The sequence below is a fragment of the Ochotona princeps genome, chromosome 2, assembly GCF_030435755.1.
Source record: "Ochotona princeps isolate mOchPri1 chromosome 2, mOchPri1.hap1, whole genome shotgun sequence".
In the NCBI taxonomy this organism is placed as follows: Eukaryota; Metazoa; Chordata; class Mammalia; order Lagomorpha; family Ochotonidae; genus Ochotona; species Ochotona princeps.
Genome location: NC_080833.1, coordinates 120,424,734 through 120,444,308, shown reverse-complemented (window position 1 = coordinate 120,444,308; position 19,575 = coordinate 120,424,734). Strand labels below are relative to the sequence as shown.

General features: G+C 42.0%; 1 protein-coding gene across 1 annotated transcript in view; it reads right to left on the bottom strand.

Moving 5' to 3' along the window:
* MAEL (maelstrom spermatogenic transposon silencer) overlaps positions 1-12,993 on the bottom strand; it is a 36,017-nt gene extending 23,024 nt beyond the window's left edge. Inside the window, exons 1-5 of the mRNA XM_004589150.3 lie at positions 12,660-12,993; positions 12,333-12,425; positions 11,276-11,378; positions 9,664-9,819; positions 8,386-8,427 (exon numbers count right to left, since the gene is read on the bottom strand). Coding sequence (XP_004589207.2) covers positions 8,386-8,427; positions 9,664-9,819; positions 11,276-11,378; positions 12,333-12,425; positions 12,660-12,791 — 526 coding nt within the window. The 5' untranslated portion in view covers positions 12,792-12,993. The remainder of the gene's footprint in view (positions 1-8,385; positions 8,428-9,663; positions 9,820-11,275; positions 11,379-12,332; positions 12,426-12,659) is intronic.
* Positions 12,994-19,575: the final 6,582 nt, after the last annotated feature.

Here is a 19,575-nt window from a genome sequence, read left to right as displayed (position 1 = left end):
GGCCCAAAGCTTTGGGACCCTGCACCCACGTGGGAGACCTGGAGGAGGTTCCTGGTTCCCGGCATCGGATTGGCACAGCACTGGCTGTTGCGTCTCACTTGGGGAGTGAATCATTGGACAGAAGATCTTCCTCTCTGTCTCTCCTCCTCTCTGTACATCTGACTTTGTAATAAAAAATAAATCTTTACAAAAAAATGTCATAAAGAACATCAACAAAATGAAGAACAAAAACTATGATATTCTCAATATGTGAGAAAGCATTTGGCAAGATTTAATATCACCTCATGATACAAAAAAACTTTCCACATATTAGGTATAGAAGCAACAGACTTCAAAAAATATAAAGGCTATATGGCTATACATGACAAGCTAACAACCCAATACATACCGAATGAGGAAAAGCTGAAAGCACTTCCCCTCAGAATTGGAACAAGACAAGAAGTCCACTTTTGCCACTCTTACACAAAATAGTACGGAAGTATTAGCAAGAGCATTATGGAGGAGATACAAAGAACATCAAAATTGGAAAAAAGGAAATCAGAACATATAGGTTTGCAGATGACATAACGTTTCACATGGAAAAACCTAAACAATTCACCAAGAAGCTGTGAGAATTGATACACCAACTCTGTAAAGTTGCAGGCTACATAATAAACATGTAAAAAATAGCTTTTTAATATAGTAACATAAATTTACTAAAAGATAAATCAAGAAGGAAATCCCATTCGCAATAAGCCACAAAAAATCTTAGATTTAACTGAGTAACTGAAAGATCCCTGCAATGAAAATTATAAAACCTGTACAAAGAAATCAAGATACGAATATACACACACACCACTCACAGCTTTGAAAAAAATGAGTAACATGGAAATGTCTATTTACCTCAAGCAATTTACAGATTCAATATAATCCCTCTCAAAATATTAATGATATTCTTCAGAGGCCTTAGAAAAAAAAATCCTAGAATTCACATTGAATCACAAAAATACCCAGAATAGCCAACCAAAGCTCAGCAAAAAATGTTGGAGGTACCAAATACTCAATTTCCAAGCATACTACAGAAGCTCTAGTATATCAGAAGAGAACACTAGTACTGGCATAAAAACTGGCACATAGAACAACAGAACAAAACATCCCAGAAATTAATCCATCTTTGGCCAAGGTGTCCAGACCACACAATCGAGAAAACGTGATCTCTTCTATCAATGGTGCTGACAAAACTGGAAGTATATTCGCAGAAGAATGAAGTTAAGATTTCTACTTCTCACAATTAAAAAAACCCACAAACCCACAAGAAATGGGGAAAACACCTTAATCACAGTATCACTAGCCATCAGGCAATGCAAATCAAAGCCACGAGTACAGTCCACATTGTGGTATAGTGACCTAAGCTTCTGCCTGTAATGCTGGCACCGTTTCAAATCCTGCCTGCACCATTTTCCCCTGAGCTCCGTTGCAAATGCGCCCAAGGAAGCCGCAGAAAAAGGCCCAAGTGCTTGGGCCCCGAGTCCCTGGGGGAGATGTAGAAGCAGCTGTGGGCTCCTGGCTTCAGCCTGACCCAGACTGGCCCACTGAGGCCACCTGGGGAATGAACCAGCACATGGAAGATTCTCTTCTCTCTAACTGTGCCTTTCCTTCTCTATCACAGCGCCTAACGACAATGCTGGCAAAGGAAGTGGAGCAAGAGGAACTCTTGCACACTGCTGGTGGGAATGTAAATTAGTGCAACCATTATGGAAACCAGTACGGGAGCTTCCTTAAAGTAGAACTAGATCTTCCATATGATCCAGCAATCCCACTAAGTGGGTGCATACTCAAAAACATGAACAACCTACTGTATCAGAGATGCCTGCAGCAGCACGTTCACAGTAACCAAAATGCGCATCACAATGGACCGTAGCATAGACACAACTGGAGGGCATAGTGAATGAAGTAAGTCTGACACAATTTTAGTATTTAGGTCGATTTAGCATTAACAAGCCATTATCTAAACAAAAGACACAAATGAGCTAAAATGTAAAGAAAGACTTCACTAAGAGGCTGTAGTCTCTGATAAGTAGCTCAAGACAAACTTGAAAAATCTAAAACATATATACATTACAATGAATCTAGTAGAACGTATCTAGCAGAAATTACAAGGAATAGACTAAAAAATTAGCAAAAGGTGGAATAAAATCAAAATACAGAAGCTAACAATTAGAAATACAATTTTACTCATTTATTTTAAAGGCTGAATACAGAGAGACCTTCCATCTGTTGGTTCACTCCCCAAATGGTTATAATATCCAGCAGAGGGCCAGGCCACAGCCAGTAGCTTCTTCCTGGTCTCCCACATGATTACAAGGGCCCAAGGACCTGGGCCAGCCTCTGCTGCCTTCCTAAGCACATTGGCAGAGACCTAGATTGAAAGTGAGCAGCCAGGACTCAAACTGGCATCCATACCGACGCCAGCACTCCAAACGTTACCCACATACTGTGCTACAACGCTGGCCCCATAACTTTAAGAAACTGGAAGAGTAGGTAGCTAACATGTCTGTATCCCATCAAAATCCCAACAAAACTTTTTGTAAATCACAAACATCCTACATTGCGTCTGTAAGAACAAAGGGTATGGAACAGCATGGTGGGGTAGCATGCTAAGCCTCCTCACTCACCAGTGGCATTCCATGCAGGCACTGGTTGTAGTCCTGGCTGCTCCAATTCCAATCCAGTTCCCTGCTAATGGCCTGGGAAAGCAGTGGATGATGGTTCAAGGCCTTTGACCCTGCACCCACATGGGAGACCTGGAGAAGCTTCTGGCTCCCAGTTTTGGATCAGCTCAGCTCTGGCCATTGTGATCATTTGGGGAGTAAACCAGCAGATGCAAGCTCTCTTTGCTCCTTTTCTCTCTCTTTGTAACTCATTCAAAGTTTTAAAGAACAAATCTTTAATTAAAAAAATGATAAAAAAAAGTCTGAAGTTTCAAAAGAACAAGATCATAGGAATTGCCTAACTAAACTGTATAAAACTGTTAAAGAATATATTGACAGCACTACACTGAAGGTAAAAATAACAAAAACATGAAGTAGATCAATAAAACACAATAAATAGAACAAAGAGATTAATACATTAATAGTAAAGTGATATTGATACAGGTGATACTAGCTGTCGGGACAACAAATTGATGAGGGAACCAATGATGCTAAAGCAATGGATTATCCATGTGTAGGAAATCAAGCTGCATTGTTGCCTCAGAACATACAAAACTAAATTCTGGGGGAATAAGGAACTTTGAATACAAAACTCAGACTTCCTGATTTTTAGAAGAAAATAGAGTCTAAAAGCTATAGAATTTTTAGGTAAAACTTAAAACAAAAAATTCATACCGTTGATAAATTAATTTATCTGTTCATTAAGAAACCAGAGAGTGAAAACCATAAGGTACAAACTGAAAGTAGGCATCTATATATAATTTCTAAAAATCAATAAGCAGGTAAGATATATATGACACTGTCAAAAATAACAAAGTCAACCCAACAGAAAAATGAGTAAAAACCATCAAGTTAAAAAAATACACATACAGAAATATCCAATGTGATAATCATCTCAAACTGAAACAAGCAAAGCTAAACACATCATTTAAATAATTATGTGGTTATTTTTAATATAACTACTCAGAAAAGTTAGGAAACACAAAATTCAAAGCAGTAGTTCTCTTGAATAAATGAAGAGAAAATCCAGGCAACAGCAAGGACCTTCAACAGTACTGCCATTTCAGTTGAATGGTGGGGCTGCTGTTCATTCATTCATACTCTTTATATCCTAGTTTAGTATGTACCATTCCTGTGTGTTTAAGAATCCATGCATCAGAGAATCAAGATGGCGGAATAGGGTAATGACATGTTTAAACGGACGGAAAAACATTTAATCAGGATGAAGCAGAGAGGACATATTTCAGGAAATAGCAGAGGACAGAACAACAGCAGAGGGGTACCTGGAGACTGACAGACACAGGAAAGCACCAGACACAACGGAGTGGTGTTGCAGTGACTGATACTCCAGCACGGTGATCTGAACTCCACCAACAGCTGGAACTCCACCAGCAACCAGGTGGGAAGGGACTTTCACTGGGAGCTTGGGAGGTGAACCCAGACAAAGAACTGTCTGTCCTGCTGGTCCGTTTGATTTGACCAGGAGCAGAGACAGAGCAGCAGATTCCAGATGTGCAGTGTGAGAATAGAGTGGATTTCATAGCCCAGTCAGCCCCCTAGAGCCAAATTGGGTGCCATTTTGAGTAAGGAGGCAAAGGCAAGGGAAAGGACTGAGCCTACACTGAGCTTGGAGTGAACTTATTTCTGACTCAGTGAACTGCAAGGACGTGGCATTCTATGGGTTCCACCCGGGGCAGGTCTGGATAGCCCTAAGATCTGACGACCAGCAAATCAAGAACTCTAGTAGTGGTACGTCAGGCGCCATTTTGCACACTGCGGCAATAGCTTTGGGACTGCAGGGGACAACAGTGAACTGCACATGTGCTGAGCTAGCAAGAACTTGCTGAGGTCCGAGACTGCGCTGTCCCGCAGGAAAATAATGCTGACTGTGGCATCGTACCAGTCAAAAGAGGTCCGTGTGGCACCCAGACCTAACGTCCAACAGGTTCTGACAAGATCAGCACCACCAACAACCTAGTTATATAGGACACCTGGTGTCTCTCTAATCCTGGGACCTGCTCCAACCGGAAGTGGGAGAAAGGTTGCAGAGACAACGGTGCAGCCTCAGCACGGTATCACAGGAGGTGGAGAGTGGTGAACCAAGAGCTGGGCTGTGGAGACCATGGTGGAAATCTGACATAAGAACCCAGACCTGGAACTCACTGGAGGTTGTGGCACAAGTGGCTGCAAGCAAAAAGTTGTGTACCAACCGCAATAAGTAAAATCGCATTGTAGACCTGTGGGTGACACAGCTTAGAAACCTACCCCAAGAAGACTCTGCTAACCAGAAGTACAATGATCAAGAGCAAAAGAAGAGACAACGGCATGATGAATATTGCTGAAAACTCCCCTGCAAAGGAGCAAAACCCTATGCCAACCTCAGAGCTAACTGATGAAGGCATCGAGAAAAAGGGGGACATAGAATCCATAAGACTCATTTTAAAGACTCTGATCCAAAATGAGAAGCTCATGCAAGAGTTCAAAGAACTTAAGGAAGCAATAAAGCAAGTCAAGGCTGGTATATCAGAAATCAAGAACACAGTGGAGCAAATTAAGAGTACAGTGGAGAGTCTCCAAAATAGAATGAAGAGAGCAGAAGAAAGAATCTCAGAATTGGAAGGTATTTCCTGTCATCAGGGGGAAGCAAACAAAAAGCTGGAAGCAGAGCTGGATCAGGCCACAAAAGTATTCAAGAATTGAAAGACACTATTAAGAGGTCAAATCTAAGAGTTATGGGAGTCCCAGAAGGTACAGAAAGAGAAGCTGAGTTTGCAAATGTATTTAATGAAATAATTAAGGAAAATTTCCCTAATCTGGAGAAAGAACTGGGAAACAAGATCCAGGAGGGGCACAGAACTCCCAACAGGCTTGATCAAAAGCGATCTTCACCACGACATATGATCATAAAGCTCTCTTCAATTGAACATAAGGAAAAGATCCTGAAATGTGCACGTGAAAAAAGTCAATTGACATATAAAGGAGTGCCAATTAAGCTCACAGGAGATCTCTCACAGGAAACTCTACAGGCAAGAAGAGAATGGAGTGACATATACCAGAGTCTAAAAGAAAAAAATTGTCGGACTACGATAACATATCCAGCAAAGCTTTGTCTTTGAAAATGAAACAAAATTCTTCCACAGTAAAGAAAAGCTAGAAGAATTTGCCTCTTTCCAACTTGCCCTACAAATGATACTTCAAGATATTCTCTTGGCAGAGAAGAGGAATAGCACCTACTAAAGCCCAAGGCAAACGGGAAGAACATCCCAGTAAAATGACAACAGAAGACTAAACCAATGAACAACCCATTCCTAAAATGACAGGACCAAAGTACCACCCATACATATTAAACTCTGAATGTAAATGGCTTAAGCTTAATCAAACACCATAGAGTAGTACACTGGATTAAAAAACAAAACTCATCTGTTCATTGTCTGGAGGAGATGCACTTCAACAAAGATCAGCAGAAACTATATCACATGGGTTTTGTTGTTTTCTGTTGGTTTCATCTCTTCAAAACACTTTCTTTTGATTAAATCATTCAATGACTCGTAGATCATGCAGTGGTATCATTTTCTTCAAAAAGGTTCTTGATTTTCATTTCTTCAGCTACACATTAGTCATTTAATAGTATGTTATTTAACTTCTTAGTGTTGTTAATTTCTTTTTTCTCCCGGATGTTGATTTTGTTTTGTGGCTCATTTAAGGGGATGTATAGTAGCTATGTAATGGAGGCTGTCATATCTAGTAACATGTTATTTAACCTCAGGGCATTGCAAATTTCTATTTTTCTTTCTATTGTTGATTTTATATCGTGACTTTTCATTTAAGGGGATGTACAGTAGCTGTGAAATGGAGACTAACATCCAGATGTGAGGATGTAGTGTGGTATGCATTTCTGCTCCCAAAGATGGACTTACAATGAAACTGTTTACTATATCTTGACAATAGGATGGACTCTCTGCCATTGTCCGCAATGATGGACATATGACTGAGTATGAAAAACTGTATGTTAGTAATGATATAGAGGAACTAGTTGGGGGGGTGAACTGGGGAGGGTATAAGGGAATACGGAACTGTATCATAAAATGATAGCAATAATAAAATGTAAAAAAAAAAGAATCCATGCATCTTTAGTAATAGGAAGCTAAAATTAGTTTGCAAAGCTCTGCCCCTTTTAAAGCAGAATTTCTCCACAGAAAACCATTAAGCAGTTGAATGGACAGAAGCAGAGCACCTCTGGCTGAAGTTGGAAGGAGAGCCAAGCCCTCCATCCTGACAGCAATAAACCCTAGAGCATCTCTTCAGAGGCACACAACTGGGCACACCCTATCAACCCCCTGATCATCTTAGTACGGTGCAAAACTGTAAGGCCCATGGGCCAGTCACCTGATCTCACCTACATACACTTCACCAAAAAAAATCAGACAGTCCAGGAGCCTCAGATCTGAGTACATTTCCTTAGCTGCCTCTGACATCAGTCACATTCACATACAGACCCGCTCTGATGTGCTAGAGTGAAGCAAGCATCTCCTCCAATCAGCTTACTTAGATCCACATGGCCATTTTTAGTTACTACATCAACATCAATGTCACTCTAATGGGCATTTATCTAATTGGCACATTTTCCAAGGTTATTGACAATTTAAAACATTTAGGTTGGCTTAGCCCTAAACATGTGAGATTTCTCTTAAACACTATTAGTTTCAATTAGATTTAATAACACATTAAAACTACAGTAAGAAAATACACCTAGAGTCTCAGTAAGGCTTAAACTCCAGCTTGCTTGCTCTCTCACACACACTGTATCTGTTATTTTGAAATGTGAGAAAATAATCCTTTAAAAGGCTTTAAAAATAGTCTTTAGATGAACTTATGAAAAGCAAAATAGCAAAGAAACAGTATGCTGTGAGTGACTCTCACAAACGAGCATCTGGCACATAGAAGGAAATGCACTGTGTTCAACAGAATCACCAGGAACAGCTTAAGGGAAAAGGTGACAATTCAACAGCTAACTTTCTATTTGTGGGTTTTTACTACTATCTAGTTTAATAAGCTTAACAAATGGAGTATTTGGGAAGATCACCCACAGTCAAACTTCAAAGCAACTGCAGGATTTTTCTTTATTGTAGTTGTAGAAGAGGACTGATAAAGAAATTCTCCCTTCCAAGTCTTTATTCCATAGCCATGGCACCAATTCCAGACAAGAAGAAACAGAACTGTACATATTTTTCATTAAGCATGGGAGAAAAAATCAAAATACAAAAATGTGTCCAAAATCACCTACTTTTTAAAGAACATTCTTAAAATCATAGCTGACCACTGCAGACAAACTCACTTCTAATTTCAAACATTTCAATAAGCTAGGTGTTTACAATTCTAAGAATACTTTAAGGAGACTGGAGGCACCTGGCTCATCCATTATCTCCCATTCCTTGACCAAGACCCCACCCTAATTGGTGGTTGACATGGGCCTGCATCCCTTTATGTAAATATTATCAAAAATATAACATACAAGTCTATAAAAATTTTAGTTTTTAAAGCTGCAGACACTGTTTTTAACTTCTATGAAGTCTCCAACAATGACTTAAGATTATCCTTCCCCAGCTTAGATTTTACAATGTACTTACAGGAGAGTAAGTCGGACAGCTACGCATATATTAAATTCTCATATCCTACCCAGTTCCTTGATACTTACTTGCAGCCTGACAATGAAATCGGAATCCTCGTGGAATTTCACCTGTAATAGGAAACAGTTTCTTAATGGAAGCAAAAGCTAGGATGTTCTATAGCGATGCTCCAGTTAACAGCCCATAGGATGCAGCGAATTCACAACACGGGCGGATAATTCTAGTACGTAACAGTACAAAAGAGTAAACTAACATTTTTTGAAACCAAAGTTGTAAGGACAAAACAACTAGTCCAAGCTACTTTTGTAAGTTCAAGCAGAGAAAAAAAAATTTCTAGGTGAAGCATACTGTGCCAAAGGAGTCTGCTACAGTTTACAAATGGACACACGGGGCTGTGAGGCCTTTACTATAACAAGATGCATTTACATGTGTAGGCGACAGCCTCCAAACGCTTCCTGTGTTCTACCATCCACAGGGAAAACTGTAGCTACTTGGTCCTAAGCAGCTACACTCACAAATCTGAGTAGAATGATTAGTATTTCTGTCACCTGAAAATGAGAAAAAAAGTACTGGGATACCCTAATTTTAAAGTAATTAACAAAACCAAAGGAATCCTTTCTCCAAATTCACCCCGCATACACAAGGGTACCGTAATAAAACTCTGTGGAAAACAGAGTTAAAGGTAAGTTATTTTGGAGTAAAATAATTTCAAAATCCATTCCTATTCCCATGATTTCTTCCAGGTCCTGTTGAATTTCTCCTGGTTACCCTTAGGCACATGCTGGTTTCTTAGCCACTACCTACCCTTCTGGGATGGAAGTCACACCCCGAGACTTTCGAACTATCTTGCTTTTAATGGGGTGGAGTAGTGAGCTGAGGGTCTGTTAAAAGGCTTCCCCCCATTTTTCTCCATTATTTCCTAGAAGAGCCTTCCAATGGGCAGTGTTCCTGCTTCATAAACGAGCTAAGAGGCTCAGAGAGGTTCTGTACTTCCTCAAAGTGACAAAGCAATAGCAGTTTAAAAAGAAAGTAGTGACCACCGAGGAGACAGATGGGGTAGAGAACAGCAAAGCTTAAAGTCTAGAAAAATCCTAATATATGTGGCTGCAACTGAGCAGACAGAAAGCATGCATTTGTAAGGTATTCTGTCCACCAAGTTCTGATGCTTAATTTTGAGCTTAAAAATATAAGCCAAAACCCCTTAGTGCCAACGTCTAATTTCTAGAAATTTTTCAACAAAATATTACAAAGTATTGTTACATTTTAGGAATTCAGTCATGTGTTAGTTTTTTTTTTTTTTTTAAATACTTTCTAAGATTTAGCATCTATCATAACTGGCTACTTACCCGGACTTATAAAACTGTGGAAATCTGCCATAATTCCTTCTTGGAGAGAATATTTAACACAGCCAATTTCACAAGGGAGGAAGCGCTGTTCACAATGAGGAGGGAGCTCACCATGGCTAAAAATGTTTAAAAAATAAAAAATGCTTCCAAGGAGAGCTAAGAAGAAAACAGACAAAAACGAAAAAGTGAGTGTCTCCAATTTATTCTTTCCAAAATGCCTCATTAGTTTAGGGCAGGAAAGGTACCAGAGCCGTGTGTGTGTGTGTGTGTGTGTGTGTGTGTTGCTATATTCTAGAATGAGCCAGAAAAGAGAAAGGTAAACCAACTGCACCAGATAAATACACCATTCTTGTAATTACTTCAAGTATTAAGTTAGCAATTACTCTTTGTACATGGCAGCAGAAATCACCAGAACTTGCAGCCGCCTCCACAGAGCTGAGCCCTAGGTAAGCCATCAATCCTAGCAAGTAAGAAGAGATGCTGTGACTTCTACTCAACAAATACAGGATTTGGGAAACAAGTCAAGCAAAACCTGTGTAGCGGAACTGTAAAATTAGCTATGGCCAATGTAACGTACTCCTTCTTTAGACTTCTTACAAATAGGACTATCTATAAATTTTAAAAAAATCTGAGAAGGTGTAAAGCAGTCACACCAGTACTGGTTATGTTTAAGACTGGCATGATTTGATTAGGATTAAAGTCAGAACACAATAAAGGCAGCTCAGACGAACAGCAAGTGCCCGCAGTAGCCATTACCTTCATAATGCATACGTTAAGAAAATGTTCTAAATCTTAGCTGAAGAATAATTGCATATATTTATGAGAAGCCAAGCAATTCTGATACATGTATGAGATTATTAAACCCAGCTAATTAACATATTAATCACATAGTATTTTTGTGGCATGAACATTTAAAATCTACTGTTAGCCATTTGAAACTCATGTATTCACATTGCTGTGAAACAGATTTCAAAACACATTCATTCTATTCATTTTCATAACTAGGTACAAAGGGATGCAACAAGTCTAAGAAATATTTATGTTTGGGGCTGGTGTGTTGACTCAACTGGCTAACAACCCATTTCCAAGTACCAGCATCCCATATGGGCACCGATTCACGTCCCAGTTGCTCCACATTCCATCCAGCTCCTGCCTGTGGCCTAGGAAAGCAATGGAGGACAGCCCAAAGCCTTGGGCCCTGCATCCCCATGGAGAGCTGGAAGAAGCTCCTGGCCTGGCTTCAGATGTACTCAGCTCTGGCCACTGTGGCCATTTTGGGAGTGAACCAGTGGATGGCAGATTTTCTGTTCTTTTAGTAAATCTGCATTTCCAATTAAAATAAATCTCTCAAATATCTTTAAAAAAAAAAAAGAACTCTATGTTTAATAACATAAACGGCTAGAAACCAAAAGTTCAGATTTCTTTTTTTGTCAAAAAAATCATTATTTAATTTCAGCAGAGGCAAATTACCTGGTACTTTACAATTTCAGTGCTGCAGTACTTAAAAACTGCACTCAATTACTCTGAAATGGTGAATCAAAACGAACAAAAAAACATTTCTCTTGAGCAATATAACACTGAGTCTAAGCAAAATGTTCCAGGGTCACCATACCTTGATCACTTTTCAGAGACAAACTTGACATATCAGGGGGTGAGACAGTCTGCCTCGGGACGAGCATGCCCGGCCGCCTCAGTGGCACAGAAACATTCGGTTTCTAAGGGGGAAGAGATGACTCCATATTAAACTCCTGCCAGGCAACAGCCCAAGGATGACTGCAGTGCACACTTCCAAGGCCAGTTGAGGCCCAGGAATCCCCTGCCTCCAACAGGACACACGTGTGCTATTCTGCAGCAGGTGGGGCGCATTCGGGGCCGCTCTCAGCACAACCACTCGCCCGCCACTGAGTCAGCTCTTCCGCTCGACCCATCTCCCTGCTGCCCGGCCAGTGGGCACAGGTAAACCCGGCCCACCGTGCTCTAACACACTGTGATGTTCACTTGCAGAAAAACCAGAGCAGCCAAGTCTGACCTGAGGTAGACACACAGCACAGTTCTGAGGGGTAAATGTCTTACAACGAGAAATTCCTGCACAGATTCAACTGACTGGGGCTTCTCCTCCAGTACAAACCCACAGAAAACCAACCAACCAACCACTAAAACAACCCATGAACCTCAAACAAGAGTTCTGAGAAGCCAAACCACCTGGATGGTGCTAAAGAAAAACACCTAGGGGGAGCACGCACTGGAGCCTGGATGTTCTGATTTACCTGGCTCTTCAAGGTTCCACCACACAGAATTCACCCACAGGCACTTCCTTCCGCATTTTACAAACACTGACCAACATCTCCATCACCTGAGCACCCCCTGCCTTGGTCCCAACTGCCTCCAAGCAACCCGTGGGGGGGTCGTCAAGGGGTCATGTCCAGGGCCGCAGGATGGTCCGTACACAGCGTACACCACTGTTGCTGACCTTGGCTTCGTAACAGCCATTCCCCAGGCCTTGCCACAACAAACTCCAGCAACGTGTGCCCCACGCATGCAGTTTTTAACAGGCATTCTGATACTAGGGGGTGGGGGAACCCAACCACCCAGTCGTGTGTCCTCTGCCGTTACTCGTCCTCTCTCCTCGGGCTGGCCACGCCGGGCAGGCGGCCACTCGCCCACTCTACCTGCTTCTCCAAAGGGCCAGCGTCCTTCCCTTGGGCGGCCTTCCACTCGCGAGCCATCTCTGCGTATTTCTCCTTCTCCTCCTCCCTCAGGAGCTTCGGGGGACCGAAAAAGGGGCGACAAAGAAAGCAGGCAGTGAGCAGCCAGCGCCCAGTGCCACGGAGACACGCCAGGGCACTTGAGCAGGTGGTTCCACAGTCGGTTTGCACCCCTGGGAGCGCCCGGTGGGGTCCAGGGCCTGAAGCCCGAGGACTACAGGCCGCGTCCAGGAGACCTTCCCACCTCGCCCAACTGCCCAGCCCGCCGGGCACCCTCACCCCTCCTCTCACCGCCCAGTCGGCCGAGCAGTAGGGGATGGCGTCTGGCACTCGGGCCACAGGCAGACCTCGCCTGCGCAGTTCTGGAATCTTCTCCTGTACGAAGAAGTAGTAGGCATTACGGCTGGCCCTGCGGTTCGGCATGGCGAGCCAGCTCAGCTTTCGACCACACCTGGGCCTGCACAAGCCGCAGGCGCCCTCGCCGGGCTCCCGCCCTTAAGTAACCGAGCTCGGCGCTTGCGCACGCAGCCCCGCACCGCCCAGCCAATCAGGACGCGGCGCGCAGCCGCATTGGCCCCATTTGAGCACAAACAGCCTGAGACCAGGGAAAAACACACCTCGTGCAGCTGTTGGCGCCAGGCGGGGTGGGGGGGAGGCGGAGGTGCCAAGCATTCTCATTGGCTGGGTTCGGTCGCGGGGCGGGGCGATGCTGCCACGTGGAAAGGCGGGCTAGGCTTTATATTATTGCGTCACATGCGTCCCAGGAGGCTTAGGAGCCTCCATGTTATAGAACTGTGAAAGGACGAGCTTTGTGCCAAACATTGACGGTCCTTACCTTCAGGAAGTTTTGCACGTGAAGTATGAAGAAAGATTTGGCTTTTTATTTTATATTTTCTGATTGGTTTTGTTGAAGTTAAGGTATTGGTTTTTAGTGTCGACCCTCTGTGTTTAAACCATACCAAATACTAACATTGGTTTAAATCTGGCTGGTAGATTCCTTGGCATTTTTGTGTTAGGTATGTTTCTCAGAGGAAATGTCCTTTTCTGTTCAACTTGCTAAGTGTGTGGATGTGGGCATGTAATTTTAAAATATATATGTGTATGTTTTATTTATTGGAAAGGCAGAGTTAGAGATCTTGCGTCCGCTGGTTCACTCCCCAAATGGCCACAATAGTGGGGCTACGCCAGATAGGAGCTAGAAGGCAGGAGCTTCATCCAGGTCGCCCTGTGGGTGCAGGGTCCAATGCTTTGATTTCCTAGATGTATTTGCAAGAAGCTCGATTGGAAATGGCACAATTAGGTCTCAGATCAGCAGACCGATGGAATACTGGCATAGCAAGCAGTGGCTTTACCCGCCATGCCACAATAACCACCCCATAAATAATAAAAAAAAAAAAAACAGGTATGAACATGCATGAAATGTACTTTTGGTGCCAACTGAGCTAATATGTGTCTTATGTTTTATTTTAAAAAAATTTTTTTTACCTTTATTTGAAAGACACAGTTCCCATCCCCAATGTCTACAAAACTGGGCTGGCCAGCAGCTATGAACTCCTGTGGGTGACAGGGACTACAGTTCTGGAGCTCTCACCGTTGCCTTCCAGGGTCTGCACCGGCCGGAGTTGGGAGCTGCTGGTGGTCTTGCAACCAGGTACCCTGACATGGGCCAGAGTCTGTAAAAACTGAAGCTGAATTTCTGCCCTTTTGGAGTTTGTAATAGTAAATGACATTGGGCCTGGTGCGGTGGCCTAGCGGCTAAAGTCCTTGCTTTGAATGCACCAGGATCCTATATGGGCACTGGTTCTAATCCTGGCAGCTGCACTTCGCATCCAGCTCCCTGTTTGTGGCCTGGGATGGCCCAAAGCCTTGGGACCCTGCACCCGCATGGGAGACTTGGAGGAAGTTCCTGGCTCCTGGCTTCAGATCGGCGCAGCACCAGCCATTGCAGCCACTTGGGGAGTGAATCATCGGACAGAAGATCTTCCTGTTGGTCTCTCCTCTCTGTACATCTGACTTTGCAATAAAAATAAAATAAAAATCTTATTAAAAAGTAGTAAATGACATTGCTGGGTATGTCGAATGCTGAGTCATCCTATTGTTCCCAGTTTAAACTCTTCCTGATCACAGGAGTCACTTATTTTCAGTACAGAATTTTCACTCCCTTGATTCTAGTGATCTCTGACTTACAGATGTTGTGGCAGTTTCCTAACTAAACATTGGTTTCTGAGTTGTAATCTCCTTATAGATTAAACTGCTATCCATTTCTGTGTTCAGATTGAATAACAGATGAGGAATATCTACCAGGATAGAAAACACCTCACCCTCATGCCGTTAGTCACATGGTCTGGCACTGTCAAGGCAGTACTCAGATTCAATAAGCTAGAGCAGGCTAGTTTAAAAAAAAAAAAAGAGAGAGAGATTTGTTTCATTGGAAAGGAAGATCTACAGAGAAGCAGAGACAAAGATCTTTCATCTGCTAATTCACTCCTCCCCTGCCTGCAATGGCCAGAGCTAAGCTGGTCCAAAGCCAGGAGCCAAGAGCCTCTTGCAAGCCTCCTACTCAGGGTCAGGGTCCCAAGGACTTGGGCCATCCTCCACTGTTCACTAGTCCATAAGCAGGAAGCTGAATGGGAAGTGGAGCAACCAGAACATGAACTGGTGCACATATGGAATGCCAATGCGTGGAGGTGGAGGATTAGCCAGTTGAGCTATTTTGCTGGCCCCTGGCTAATTTTTAAGTTTATCACTTTGTATAGGCTATGAATTTTATAAATATCTGAGTGGCCCTTGGTAAAAAAAAGAAAAAAGAAAAAAAGAAAAAAAATTCTGCCTCTGAAAGCAGTTGTAGTAGAATTATGATCAAGGTATGGTTTCAGAGGTGTTATGGTTGATCTTTAACTGCCACTTCAATGTGTTGCATGGCTATCAGTCTTCGTGGTTTTCCTCTGCCATTTTTTTGTGTGTGTGTGTGTGATTTATACTTTCCTAAAAGTTTCCTTAAAGTGTCATTCAAGTAAGTTGGGAAAAATTGGATCAGAAGATAAAGCAACTGGAACCCTAGAACTCCCATGCATTGGTGGAACAATGCTTGACAAATTCATCTCAAATCATGAGATCCAGAACCTTCTGGGACAAATGAAAATATATACCTGCACAATCTTGTAGATGAATTTTTAGATAAGTTCCATTTGTAAGAACTCAAACAACAGGTGGATTGATAAACTGGTATACTTACACAGTGGATTATTAAAAATGAAGAGGAATGTGGGTGAAATTTGGAAACTTTAAAAAGATTTATATATTTACTTGAAAAGTTGAGTTGTAGAGAGAGGGGGAGAGGAAGAGGGAGAGAGAGAGGGAGAGAGAGAGAGAGCGAGCTTCTATCTGCTGGTTCACACCCCAAATGGCCTCGATCCTCTATGGCTGGGGCTGGGTCAATTCAAAGCCAGAAACCTGGATTTCCCTTCTGGTCTCCTACATGAATGACAGGGGCCCAAGCACTTGGGACATCCTCTGCTGCCTTCCCCTGCCACATGAGCAGGGAGCTGGATCAGAAATGAAGCAGGGGCCTGACTAGTGGCTCAGTTAGCTAATCCTCCCTCTTCAAGTGTTGGGATCCCATAAATGTACCAGTTTTTTTCTCCCAACTGCTCCGTTTCCCATCCAGCTCCCTGCTTGTGACCTGGGAAGGCAATAGAGGATGGCCCAACGCCATGGGACCCTGCACCCGTGTGGGAGACCCAGAAGAGTCTCCTTGCTTTGGAATGGCTAAACTCAAGCCATTATGTCCAGTTGGGGAGTGAACCAGCAGATGGAAAATCTCTCTCTCTCGCCCTTTCTTTCTGTAGATCTGCCTTTCCTAATGAAAACACATACACACATCTTTAAAGAAGTGGAGCACTTGGCGATCACATGGGACAGTGATGCTGCAGCTGACAGCTTCACCTGGTATGCCATAGTGTTCGCCCTCCGAATTTCACGAGCTTATGTAGTAAACGAAGGTACTCAGAAAAGTGTGTATACTATATTATTCAATTCAATTAAATAATTTTTGAGAAGCAAAACTTGAGAAGCAAAACTGTAGTTAAAGAAATCGGCTGTTACCTAAGGCCAGATGGTAGCAGAAGGAGACTGATGGCAAGCATCAGGGCTACACTTTGCTTGTGGGGTGGTGTTTATAAGCATTGTGTATTTGTCAGGTTCACTGAGCTATACACTAAAAAGGCTTTGTTTCATTCTGTATGTTATAGATGGAAAAGTTGATATTAAAAGAATGGCATAAAATCAATGTGATATTTGCTTACAATTATATATATATATATGTAGGTTATATATATGTATGTATATGTATGTATATATATGCACAAAATAATATTGTCCCTTTAGTTTTCATTGTTAATGTTAACTTTCTGGGTTTTTTGTTTGCTTGTTTTTTTGGTTTTAGGGTTTTATTTTTTCTTCTGTGCCAGACTTTGCCTTATTGATCTTTTTTAAAGCATTAAATTTTGTTTACTTGAGCATCGTTTTCCTTCATTTCTGCCTTATTAACTCCTTCTTTCTTCTTGCATCAGGATGTTTTGTCTTCCTTTTTCTGACTGAACAAATAATACCTGCATTCAGTTTTTGCCCATTTTGTACTTACTGTGTTTCTAGATTTCTTGTTTTTCTCTTTTTTGCTTTAATTGGATTAATCAGTATTTTTCCACTGCTTTTTCTTTCACTGGTTTCAAAGCTAGAGATCCCATTTTTCATCATTCCATAGCTACCCAGAACATTTTTAAAAGATTTATTAGTTACTTATTTGAAAAACAAAGCAATTGGGCAGGAGTGGAGAACAAGAGCTCTTCTATCTGTTGGTTTCCTCCCCAAATGGCCACAACAGTTAAGGCTGGGCCAGGCCAAAGCCAGGATCCAGGACCTCCTCATTCTCAGGTGAGTGACGGGGACTCAGCTACTCGGGTCATCCTCCATTGCCTTCCCAGGCACATCAGCGGAACGCTGGAGAAAAAACAGAGTAGCCAGAACTTGAACTAGCACTTGATAAAGTTTGTCAGTGCCACAAACAGCAGCTTAACCCACTGTGCTGTAATGCTGGCCAACCCACCAAGTTTTTTTTTTTAATTAAATTTATTCATTAATTACATTGTGTTGTAATTACATAGAATCTGGGATTCTCCCCCCCACCCTCCCCCCATGGTGGGTTCCTCTACCCCGCTGCATAACCATAGTTCAAGTTTAGTTGAAATTCCCTCCCTGCAAGAATTTGCCGAGCATAGAGTCCAACATCCCATAGTCCAGACAAGTCCAACTACTAACCCACCAAGTTTTAAGACACTCACTTTAAAACTTGTTCTTTATATTACTTCCTCAATTAATAGATGGCCATATCCTCAATTCCCAACTAGACAGGGAACTTAGGAAAACGATTATTTCTTCCCACTCATACCCCTCTGTCACCCTACCACCTTGTCCCATGTTGTCACTTGGAATTTCCATTCCTGGCCATTTTTCTATAGTAATGTTAAAACATGATGAAAGTGCACAGAGCTGAATGTAACTAATGTGTACCATCTGAGGGATTTTAACGTGTGTGTGCATGTGAAATTAGTGCTGCTGTGAAAACAATGAACATATCTATTTCCTAAAGTTTCCTGTCATGCTACTGCAGTGCTTAAAATCACCCCACAATTCACTGATGCCCTGTTTGTTTCTTCTCTTGTATTTTACTTGGTGTGTTTTCAACTACTATTACTTCATGTTTACTATTTTTTTCTGTATCGCATCTAATCTTCTGTTAATCATGGTTGATATACTTTTTCATACTAGCTTATTTAGATGACTTTTTAAAACATTCTTTCATCTCTCACTTAACATGGTATTGTCCCTCTATTTTCCCCTTTTCTAAGATTTATTTATTTTTATTTTAAAAAAAGATTTATACAGAGAAGGAAAGATTTTTCATCCACTGGTTCACTCCCCAAATAACCACAATGGCTGGAGCTGAACTGAGCAGGAGCCAAGACACTCTTCCGGGTCTCCCATGTGGACGCAGGGTCCCAAGGCTTTAGGTCATCCTCTTCTGCTTTCCCAGGCCACAAGCAGAGAGCTGGATGGGAAACAGAGCAGCTGGGACCTGAACCAGCACCCATATGGGATGCTGCCACTTTTGGGTTGGCGATTAGCCAATTGAGCCATCTTGCCAGCTCCTCCCTCTACTTTCTTTAAAAGCATAGAATATAGTTGTAATATATGTTATAATAATGATTAATTGTCTTTGTTTACTCATTCTATCATTTTTTTTTTTACTCCTAGTGAATTTTTCTTCTTGCTTTGAATAAATGGCCTGATTCTGCTTCTATGCATGCTTGGTAACATTTGACTGGATGTTCATTATTTAAATTTTACCCTGTTGAATATTGTATATTTCTATATTCTTATAATTATTCCTGTGCTTTTTTTTCTGGGATACCGTTTTGTTACTTGGAGACACTTGGAGGCTTCTCTTTGCTCCTTTTGAAGCTTGCATTTATGGTTTGTTATTTGGAATCAGAACAATCTTTAGGACTAATTTTCTCCTCTACTGCCTTCCTACCCTTCTGAGTATTCCATCTGTCGTCCCATGAATTTGGAGGCTTTTCCGTTTTGGCTGATGGGAACATGAACTATTTACAGACCTGTGTGAATTCCCAGGATTGTTGCTTCTAATCCTTTCAGGTTCTTTCCCTGCTGCTTTCCTCCCACACATGCATTGATCAATATACAGGCGAATCTTCAAAAGAAATCCTCAGATCTGCACACCCCTTGCGTGCCTTTGTACCATGTCTTCTTTTTGGTGTTCTCTCTGCAAACTCTGGCCACCTGGCCTACATGGACACCCACCCCTGTCTCCCAAGCCTGGGAACAGCCTTGGCTTCTCTGGAACCTGTCTGTCCTGCTGTGGCATTCCCATTATTCTTCATAGCCAGTAACCTGAGCAATACCAGGGCCCAACTTGCATCTTCCCTGCCAGGGGTTACTCACCTTTGCTCCCTGAAGTGCAGCATCTAAAATAATTCTGTGATGTGTATTTGACTAGCTTTTTAGTTTTTTCTGGTTAGTGGACAAATCTGTTGCCTATTACTAAATCTTGCTCAAGATGGTTTCTTTATATTTTTTAAACATGTTTATATATTTTGAAGTCAGAGTTACAGAGAGTGGGAGAAACAGC